The 10,975-nt window shown below is 39.3% G+C and overlaps 1 protein-coding gene and 1 long non-coding RNA gene across 4 annotated transcripts; one reads left to right on the plus strand and one right to left on the minus strand.

Moving 5' to 3' along the window:
• Positions 1 to 958: 958 nt before the first annotated feature.
• Positions 959 to 10,954, plus strand: LOC127782588 (ABC transporter G family member 45). Of its 2 annotated transcripts, none has more exons than XM_052309859.1 (22): positions 959 to 1,471; positions 1,632 to 1,752; positions 3,966 to 4,054; positions 4,287 to 4,371; positions 4,481 to 4,640; positions 4,836 to 4,912; positions 4,988 to 5,038; positions 5,107 to 5,197; positions 5,540 to 5,841; positions 6,030 to 6,625; positions 6,727 to 6,887; positions 7,000 to 7,103; positions 7,208 to 7,367; positions 7,453 to 7,616; positions 7,724 to 8,056; positions 8,151 to 8,441; positions 8,787 to 8,870; positions 8,941 to 9,074; positions 9,185 to 9,403; positions 9,504 to 9,675; positions 9,774 to 10,028; positions 10,289 to 10,954. In XM_052309859.1, exons 1-22 carry the CDS (start codon positions 1,347 to 1,349, stop codon positions 10,556 to 10,558), a joined length of 4,044 nt encoding a protein of 1,347 aa, XP_052165819.1. In that variant the 5' UTR covers positions 959 to 1,346; the 3' UTR covers positions 10,559 to 10,954. The 2 variants fall into 2 exon arrangements, with proteins under 2 accessions (XP_052165819.1, XP_052165818.1); XM_052309858.1 differs by having other exon boundaries at positions 961 to 1,471; positions 9,176 to 9,403; positions 10,289 to 10,951.
• LOC127782589 (uncharacterized) lies at positions 1,763 to 5,655 on the minus strand. 2 transcript variants are annotated; one of them, XR_008019208.1, is made up of 5 exons: positions 5,521 to 5,655; positions 4,502 to 4,574; positions 4,249 to 4,309; positions 3,163 to 3,630; positions 1,763 to 2,991 (listed from the first exon to the last, which is right to left on the minus strand). It is a non-coding gene; the product is annotated as an uncharacterized LOC127782589 (long non-coding RNA). The 2 variants fall into 2 exon arrangements; XR_008019207.1 differs by having other exon boundaries at positions 4,249 to 4,328.
• Positions 10,955 to 10,975: the final 21 nt, after the last annotated feature.

The following is a 10,975-nucleotide window of genomic DNA, read 5'->3' on the forward strand; positions in this document are numbered from 1 at the left end:
GTTAGCATGGGTGTGATGAATGTCAACTATCTTTCTTTCTCACTAGACTCCTCTTCCAATAAGAAATATATGCACTAAATAACTGAAATTATAAATTTTAAAATAAGAAATATAGGAATAAATTTTATAAGTAATAAAATTTAGAATTAAAAAATAAAGAATATTAGAAGAAGAGTCTAAAGTCCATATAGAAATAACTAAAATTTAATACTAAAAATAATTAATAACTATCATGTATATACAATACAAATAAATATTATACATTGGCAGTTTGGTAAAATTAGTACAAAATTAAAATTATGTTATCATTTTAATATATTTTAAGAATAAAATAAAAAAATATATATGCTATTATATAAAAGAAAATATAAGGATGCTAGGCTCGTAATCTACGGGACACCATGCTAGTTGAAAGAAAGAAAAAAAAGAAAGCGCGCATAGCATTCATGTACCGATATGGCCGGCCAAAACATGGGTAAAAAATATATCATATATCATCATATAATTAACATGCAACGATATTATCATTGTTGCATGGTGCTTGCATAGTAGGACACTATTTACTACTAGTAGAGATTATATATCCGATAAGGCTAAGATAACATATTTTTGCTGACGTACTCCGACCAGACAACATTAGCATATATAACTTATCCAATTTTTTATCTGCCTGTAAATATATGTAAATCATCTTTCCTAGATTTGAACGTGGCGATAAGATTAAAGCAGCATAGTAGATCCAAAATATATATATTGCTAATTATTTTATCTCTTATGCTACAAGATAAATTTAAAAGAGAGATAAAATTAATGCTAGCCTGTCAACTGCAATATTCTGCATATTATGCACTCCTGTGTGTTTCTGAGTCGAGTATTGTTTAGGAAGAAAAGGAAATTAAAGAGAGAAGAAATCGCAAAATAAGTATGAATGAATAGAAAAGGTAGACACGCTGCCTGCAGAGAAGAAGCTACCCCGGAATTAAATGGAGGCACAGAAACAGGCCGGCGGCGGCGTTGTTGAGAGCCAAACACTCCGCTATATATACGACTTATCTCTACCCACATTCTCTTCAAAATTCTACATATTCAGAGCTTAAGCTAGCTACATAAACATTGTCTAGCTTCTTCAATTCCTTTTCCTTCCTTTCTCTTCTTATATACTCAATCGATCTACTTGCATTCACTTGGTTAGATCGATCTATTCTACATAACCTACAAACAGTGTATCTACATGTATATACTTGTAGATGCATTTAGGACACAAGTAGATAATAGCTAGCACTGATCGATCTGTGTTCGCCGGCCGTACGTCCGTCTTTCGATCCGATCGATCCTCGTCGGCGGCGATGGCGGCGGCAGTGGAGCTCACTGGTGACGGAGGAACCACGGCGGAGACGAGGTGGCTGTCGCCGCCGCTCACCCACGACGACAACCGCGGCTTCCTCCAGATGCTCCGGGAGAAGAAGGAAAGGTAAATAGATGTATGCATGCAACTATATATGCAAGAATTGAATCAAGATGATCGATCTTTTGCTTTCTTAGAAAAAAGAACTTGTATATGCAAGATCGATGGTTAATTCATCAGATTGATGTATGGATTATTGGCAATATATGTGTGTGTGGATTTGCAGGTTGGGGGTAGGGGCGGCGAAGGTGGAGGTGAGGCTGGAGAAGCTGACGGTGGAGGCGGACGTGCGAGTCGGCCGCCGCGCCGTGCCGACGCTGCTCAACTGCGCCATCAACGCCGCTCAGGTAATTAGCAGCAAATTCTTCCAGCCACTGTTGATTTGTTACCTTTCTTCTCCCTTAAACATATCATCAACATATATTGTCTGCTGCATATGCATGCCTTCTCGGCCTTTCGGTTTCTTTGTCCAAGCCTGAAAGCGCTTTCGCTTTCGTCCTTTTCTTTCTCTTGCATGCACACGGATGACATGGCATGCATCGCAAATGTCGAAAATGTCGAGAGAGATGATAAAGAGTGAGATATGTGGTCTGCCACATATAGAGAAGAGGTTGTGATCCGTAGATCAGTTCAACTCCGATCAAGTGCTTGGGCATTAATTAGTGTGTGTGTGCCTGCCTCCTAATTTTGGGTTGTTTGTTCATCCGGAAAACCAGCTATTGGTTAGTCCATGGCCTCCTACTGGAAACCTAGCTAGTAGTAGCACAAACATGCATGCAGATGGAATGGTAGTAGAATGAATCCATAGCTTGCATGTGTTTAGTTACACATACTTTGTGTTGGTAATCGATTGAGATAGTGACTTACTGGTATGGTACTATAACTAGAACAAGGACAGTTGGGTGGCTATCCAACAATAATATTTCGAGAATAACTATGCCATAAATCGGCATAAACCTGTCCTACACACAACTGTTCTCTACTGTTTACTGAAAGCTAGTATAGTAGTTAGTTTGTCATGTAATCCAGTGTGGATCTCGTAATTTTCGAGTGCATTTTTCCAAGTATAAGAAGACAAAAACTTAATTATCAAAAATATATCTGTTTCCATCTTATAAGGCACTTTGTAATACACTAATACTAGGCTGGATTAAATTAGGTGTTGGCCCATGATTTAGGTTAGTCTTATTCTACTATCTATCACAAAATTAAGATAGAGTAAGGTGGGATATATTATGGCGTATATAATAATTAAATAATAGGCCAATATATTTGTATAAATAGGGCTGCCCCCACCATGTCTACCTCAAACAGAGCAATGACATGGGCTTCTTTCACCCAACCGGCAACAGATCATTCATAAATCCTGATGATATTCCCAATAACTAAGCCAGGTCAAATAATGCACGGTAATAAATTCAGAGGTATAGCAGTATATAGCACAGATATCTAACCTGTCTTTTACTCGAGCTAGAGCTCCAGCAGCCTGAACAGTGCATCGATGACGACATCGGTAGTGAAGATGATGGCATCTGCATTAATCGTGGGCTTGTCGTTTGGCCCCGGGCTGTTGCTTGTTCCTTTCCCTGATGAGAGAAAACAGATCAGAGAACTGGGCACGCACGCCTCTTTTGGATCATCCATAAACTAAATTCCAAGGTTTCAGATTCCTGTGGTGCTGTTCACCAGCTGCAGCTATTTATTAGCTACAGCAGATACTCCATCTAAGAAAAGAGATCATAAGACACTATACTTACCTGATAATCTGATAGCCGGAATTATTCCAGATTTTCTTCCTGTTTGCAATCGTGCCAAGTTTCTGGTGCAGCTATTGGGAATGATTGGCGAATAGCCAAAATGCAGATATCTGACCAGATATCCTAGATCCTTGGAGGCTTGTTTAATCATATATGTCGAGATTCTGACAAGTATGTCAAGCTTGACTAGATCAGTTTAATGGCCCAGCACTGTTTTGACCGCAGGCCTGCAGCTGTTTGTCCCTTTTCTCTCCATGCATGCATTTCAGAATTCAGACCTCCTTATGATCAGTTGATTTCTCCGGAGAGAAGTGATCCTTTGGCAGTTTGGCAGGTCAATTTTCTTTCATTTTCAGAAAGTACAGCACGTGCCAACGTGTCCAGTATATCCCACGAAAGCTCGCAACACGTGTGTGCATAGAGCCTGAACACCGCGCGCCTAACATAGCCAAAATGATCCCAGATTACCTGCACATTAGGTCAGGAGTTTGAAAAACTGTATTACAAAACGACAAACAGATGAATTACGTGCAAGCCACAATACAAGACAACGAAAAAATATCGAATATATACCATGAGTCCATAGGTACAAGTGCAGAACTACTTCTGGATTAGAATGTGTGGAAAAATAAAAGCGAGTTGACACAGCATGTCTGTATCTTAACACAGTATAAATTGAACGCACGCGTACGTAATCTCTTTCCAGGACAAGATGGCAGCGTCATTTGCTTTGCAACTATGTTGTGACTCGATTTAAAAGTCAAAACCATCTTTCTGAAATAACATTTCAATTTGATATGCAGGAACTAGCAGCCTGTGCGCACATGTGCACCACAAGGAAAAAGCCCATGAAAATTATAAATGAAGCAACCGGAACGATTCGACCATCAAGGTAAGCATCGAGTACTATTTACGACCGCAAGAGGTGAAGACAAATACCAATTAAACTGAAAATAACTGCTATCATTTTCTAAGAAATTTGACTAACTTCTTAAAAGTACAGAAACAGAAAGTTCATTATTCACAAATTTCAAATAAAAAATGAATTATGATCTATCACTTTAATTATTGCACTAATTATCTTACCTGAGGTAATGAAATTTTGCAACCCATTCTGCAATCAGGATGACACTTCTTCTCGGAGCACCTGGTTCAGGGAAAACAACCTTATTAAAAGCATTAGCAGGAAAGTTGGATTCTTCTCTGAAGGTAAAGTGAATGTGAATTGTGTACATTCCATTAAAAGTATGTACTTAACATAATGCGTAGCATTGACTAAACAATGCATTTTCTTTCATGATGTAACATTTCTCAATAGATGAAAGGAAAGGTCACTTACAATGGAGAAGAAGTGAATTCCTCGACACCTCAGTATCTACATGCTTATGTTAGCCAGTATGATCTTCACCATGCTGAAATGACAGTGAGAGAAACTATTGACTTCTCATCCAAGATGTTGGGAACTAATAATGAATTTGGTAAGACAACATCTTCTGTATGGCGTGTTATTCAATTCACAAACAAGATATGACTTTTGTGTACCCTATTCTATTTCACAATTTAAAAGACATTGGGTGCTGTAACTCATGAAATTTTCATGGACGTACTTAAGGTATGTTAATTTTTGTATGGCATAACGACTAACTCATTCCTGTTTGAAATGACCACCTTAGAGATGCTGGGAGAAGCAATTAGAAGAAAAAAAGGTGTCATCAATAGAGTGGACCAAGAACTTGACTCTTTTATTAAGGTGGTTAACCTTTTTTTTTTGCATAAAACTCATTTCTTATTTAGTTATCATCACTTAAAAAGCTGATTTGCACAGGCCACAACCTTTGGAGAAGGAAGCAACCTTACAACAAACTATATTATCAAGGTTAGTGTGTTGTTTGTTTGATTCATTATTTATCCTGAGGCACAGCCATAAAAATTGAGTGCATGCAGATACTTGGTTTATCCGAATGCGCTGATACCCTAGTGGGAGACGAGATGCGAAGAGGCATATCAGGAGGACAAAAGAAAAGAGCTACAATCGGTAAGCATTTTGTCTTTTTCTACTATGTATTTTGTTTCTCTCGTCATCCTCTATTATCACTTCTCCAGTAAATATTTGTATCTTTTTCTACTACGTTTTCTGCTCGTATCATCATCCTCTATTACCACTTAAGAGTACATTCAATTAGTCCGGTATAGGAAAGAAAACTTTTATCATCTCAACAACTTAATTATTGTATGAAAGAAAGAAAAGTAAAGTCCTTATCATCGTAGAAATCTGCATGGTAAAATGCTTCTAGCCATCGAGCCAGATGGCAGCAAGTAAGCAGAGAAAGAGCAGGACCAGATAAACGACATACTTACAGGTGCTTCGTTGATGCAGGCGAGATGCTAGTTGGTCTTGCAAGATGCTTCTTCATGGATGATATATCAACTGGTCTAGATAGCTCCACCACATTTGAGATCATGAAGTTTCTGCAACAAATGGCTCACTTGATGGATCTCACAATGGTTATTTCCTTGCTACAACCACCACCTGAGACATTGGAGTTATTTGATGACATAATCCTTTTATGTGAGGGGCAAATTGTGTACCATGGTCCTCGAGAAAATGCTACAGATTTCTTTGAAACTATGGGATTCAAATGCCCCAGCAGGAAGAATGTAGCAGATTTCCTTCAAGAGGTACTCCATTATCAATTACTCCTATCATAAAGAAAAATTGTCAAATAAAAACATTGCTAACAGTTGATCTCCTTACAGAGCAACTTCAGGATAGCCACGTTTTTCTTGTGTTCCCAAAATCAATTATTCTCTAATAGGTACTTGTGCATAACAACATAATACTAACAGTAACTTTCTCATTTGGTCAGGTGACCTCGAAGATGGACCAAAAACAATACTGGATAGGCAACGCAAATAAGTATCAATACCATTCAATTGAAAAATTTGCAGAGTCCTTCCGTACCTCGTACCTCCCAAGACTCGTAGAAAATGATCATTTTGAATCAACTAATGCCGGAAAGAGCAAGGAGGTAAAAACAAGCACAAGTCGCATGATCTCCAGCTGGAATATTTTCAAGGCATGCTTTTCAAGGGAAGTGCTGCTCCTAAAAAGAAACTCTCCAGTGCATATATTCAAGACCATACAGATAACTGTTCTCGCTTTAGTGATCTCAACTCTTTTTCTCCGGACAAATATGAGACATGATACTGTACTTGATGCCAATAAGTACATGGGAGCACTCTTTATGGCTGTTGTCATAGTAAACTTCAATGGCATGACTGAAATTGCAATGACAATAAAGCGGCTCCCCATCTTCTACAAGCAAAGAGAAATACTAGCATTGCCAGGATGGGCACTCCTTTCTTCAGTATTCCTCCTTAGTCTGCCAATATCATTTGTAGAGACAGGTCTTTGGACCGGCTTAACCTACTATGTGATCGGCTACGCACCTTCCTTTGTCAGGTACTCCTCCTAGCAAGTTCTATATTTAAACAATAAGGATAAGGATTTTCTTACTTGAATAGATTGAAGTAACAGGTGGAAGTTTCTCTTGCTTCTGACAGATTTATCCAGCACTTTGTGGTACTTTTTGCCATGCATCAAATGTCAATGAGCCTGTATCGCTTCTTGGCAGCCATAGGAAGAACACAAGTAATGGCTAATATGCTGGGGACTGCAGCTCTTATAGCAATCTACATACTTGGAGGCTTTGTCATATCAAAAGGTTAGACGATTTTGCTTAGAGTACCTTGAAAAGTATGGCAACTCTGTACTACAGGAAACAATTTAAGGCTTATGTGCAGTAATGATACTCACCAGTTTGTACACTTGTCCAGATAACCTCCAACCATGGCTGCGCTGGGGATATTGGACGTCCCCATTCACCTATGCACAGAATGCAGTTGCCCTGAATGAATTCCTTGACGACAGATGGGCTACAGTAAGAACTCATTTCAACACTTGAGATAGCTAACCAAAAAGTAGAGTAAAATTCTTGATCAAAGCTGTTTAAAAATTCCTAATGATGATGATCTCTGCTTATAGGAATTTCATTTCGCAAATGCAAATACTGTTGGTGAAACGATCCTCAAGGTAAGGGGGCTGCTCACAGAGTGGCACTGGTACTGGATCTGTGTGAGCATTTTGTTTGGATTCTCGCTGGTCTTCAACATCCTCAGCATATTTGCACTACAATACATGAGATGTATGTACGCCAAGCTACACTAAACCTCATAGATACTGAAATAGAAATACAAATGGTACTCACTCTTGTTGGTTATCATATGCAGCTCCACACAAGCATCAAGTTAACATCAATGCCACAAAGGTGAAAGTAGACTACAACAGCCAGATAGTTGGAAATGGCACGGCATCAACGGACCAAGTCATCCTCCCATTTCAGCCCCTCTCCCTTGTATTTGATCATATCAATTATTTTGTTGACATGCCTAAGGTAAGATCTTGACCACATCAGACATTACCAAATAGTTTAATCATGTTAACCACATCCAATCTGTTGCTCCACTCTTGATCTTAATCAACTGTGAATATCTTTGACAGGAGATGACAAAATATGGAGTAACAGATAAAAAGCTTCAGCTGCTACAAGATGTCAGTGGTGCTTTCAGGCCAGGGGTGCTAACAGCTCTGATGGGGATCACTGGTGCTGGAAAGACAACACTGCTCGATGTTTTGGCTGGAAGAAAAACTGGAGGATACATTGAAGGAACTGTAAAAATAGCAGGCTACCCAAAGAAGCAGGAGACATTCTCAAGGATCTCAGGCTACTGTGAACAGAGTGACATTCACTCCCCCAATCTCACCGTATATGAATCACTGCAGTTTTCTGCATGGCTTCGCCTTCCTTCAAATGTTAAATCTCACCAGAGAAATGTATGTGCATTGACCTCTTGTCCTTTTTCTCACATAGTTGGAAGCTCACATCAAACATAGGATCTCATGATATTTATGTTCAAACATATTTCAGATGTTTATAGATGAAGTCATGGACCTAGTTGAGTTAACTGGACTGAAGAATGCCATGGTTGGCCTAGCAGGAGCGACAGGCCTGTCTGCTGAGCAGCGAAAAAGACTAACAATAGCTGTTGAGTTGGTAGCTAGTCCTTCCATTATATTTATGGATGAGCCAACCACTGGTTTGGATGCTCGTGCTGCAGCAATTGTCATGAGAACAGTAAGAAAGACAGTAGACACTGGACGAACTGTTGTCTGCACAATTCATCAGCCAAGCATCGAGATATTTGAATCTTTTGACGAGGTATGAGTAAGTCAATAAATGAGTCAAAAATATTTTCCACTACAAAATCAAGAAAGAATAGTCCAGTAGTGGCAGGTGAATGACTGAACGATAATTGAAAGCACAGCACCAAAAGTAGTGCTTTTTGTCAAATCAAACAGCAAAACTAATTGACTTCACATTTATGCTCCCCTTTCTTCAATAGTAGCACACATTAAAATGTTCTTTTAACACAAGCAACCATTAAAGTGTTAAAGATAGTTGTGACAAGTAGAATATTTCAGGAACCACAGCTCAATTTACCTTTCCTATGAACAAGTACATAGGTCGTCCTTCTGAATTTGAGTTCAATCTTATTGATCGCAGCTTCTACTTATGAAGAGAGGAGGTCAGCTCATATACAGTGGTTCATTAGGTCCCCTATCTAGCAATATGATAAAGTATTTCGAGGTAAGATTACCTAAGATTGGGTTCTTGTTCCAAAATGGAGAGAAGAGGTCTTAAAATTCTTTTGTCGCAGGCTATACCTGGTGTTCCTAGAATAAAAGAGGGGCAAAACCCAGCAGCGTGGATGTTAGATATCAGTTCGCGCACAGCAGAATATGAGATTGGAGTGGACTATGCAGAAATTTATCAGCGCTCATCCCTATACTGGTAACGCAATACGATCATAAAGCAAAAATTACTATTTTGCTAACTTGTTTGAACAAGAAGGAAAAGGATAAACATGATGAAATCACACATGGTTTCTTCAGGGAGAACAGGCAACTAATTGATGACCTAGGAAAACCAGAACCAAACACAGAGGATCTACATTTTCCACCCAAATATTGGCAAGACTTTAGGGCACAATGCATGGCATGCCTGTGGAAGCAAAATTGTGCTTATTGGAAAAATTCAGAACACAACGTTGTCCGATTCATAAACACATTTGCTGTGTCAATTATGTTTGGAATTGTATTCTGGAAAATTGGCTCAACCATGTAAGTACGAATAGCTATCCAAATATTTTTATTTCATGAGAACTTGTAGTGCTTCAATATTGTTTTGGTTAAATGCTAACTTTGTTCTCCTGTGCAACAGTAAGGATGAGCAAGATGTATTCAACATACTAGGGGTTGTGTATGGGTCAGCACTATTTCTGGGTTTCATGAACTGCAGCATCTTACAACCAGTTGTAGGAATGGAAAGAGTTGTCCTCTACAGAGAGAAGGCGGCAGGCATGTACTCCACTATGGCGTACGCCATTGCTCAGGTAATTAATATATAGATCTGTATAAAAAAAACAACTATTCTGAAAAATAGAGGATTTGAAATGGACTCTAAACACAAATGCTGGATTCTTGTGTGCAGGTGGCAGTTGAATTGCCTTACATGTTTGTCCAAGTATTCATCTTCTCAGCGATTGTGTACCCAATGATTGGGTTCCAGATGACTGCCACAAAGTTCTTTTGGTTTGCCCTCTACATGGTGTTAAGTTTCCTGTACTACACGCTCTATGGGATGATGACAGTAGCACTAACACCTAACATTGAGATAGCAGCTGGGTTGTCCTTCCTCATCTTCATCTTTTGGAATGTCTTCTCTGGATTCATCATTGGAAGACAGGTACTACTACCCTGCTACTCTGTTGTTTCAAGTCCCCAATTTTTGTCAAAACCTTAAATTTAGGTTCTACTAGGGAGGATAAATCTAAAATTCTCAGACCTCTTCCTAACAAAATTGATAAAAAGTTTACCCTTGATAACCCCACAACTTCATAATCAGAGATCGTGTCTTAGATTTCGTTTTGAACATTTGTGTGTGCTTGCGAAGAAAAGAAAATTTGTATGTTTGACTAACCTGATGAACAACAACAAATGATGCAGATGATCCCGGTGTGGTGGAGATGGGTGTATTGGGCAAACCCGGCGGCATGGACGGTGTACGGGCTCATGTTCTCGCAGCTGGGAGACCGGACGGAGCTGATCCAGGTGCCAGGGCAGCCAGAGCAGACGGTGAAGGAGTTCCTGGAGGGCTACCTCGGACTCCAGGACCGCTACTTCAACCTCGTCACCAGCCTGCACGTCGCCATCATCGCGCTCTTCACCTTCCTCTTCTTCCTCTCCATCAAGCACCTCAAGTTCCAGAGGCGGTAGCACGGAATTGATGCGTGCAAACTGCAAATATACACTAATAACCAATCACTTAACTGTACAAATGTAAGAGAACATAACAAAAATGCACAACATAAGGATTTGTTACTAAAATATGTAAACCGTAAGGGATTTGCATGTGTAATAGCAGTATAGAATTGTTGTAGTACCATGGTCGAGAAATATACAAAAGAAAGCAAGTGTATATGTTGGAAGAATTTGTAAAGATATAGTTTCGTTCGCAGATTGATTGCAATGCAGACCGTGCCAATAGTAATGTATAGCATATTGAATTGACAAGTAGTAACAACTTACCGAGATGGGCGAAGAGGACTCCATCCAACTGGATTCAGAACATCCAAGTTCCTTACACTCTTTATCACAACTGGACTTTAAGAAACTATTTGTTGGCTGTTGCAA

The sequence above is a fragment of the Oryza glaberrima genome, chromosome 8 (genome assembly GCF_000147395.1).
Source record: "Oryza glaberrima chromosome 8, OglaRS2, whole genome shotgun sequence".
Lineage (NCBI taxonomy): Eukaryota > Viridiplantae > Streptophyta > Magnoliopsida > Poales > Poaceae > Oryza > Oryza glaberrima.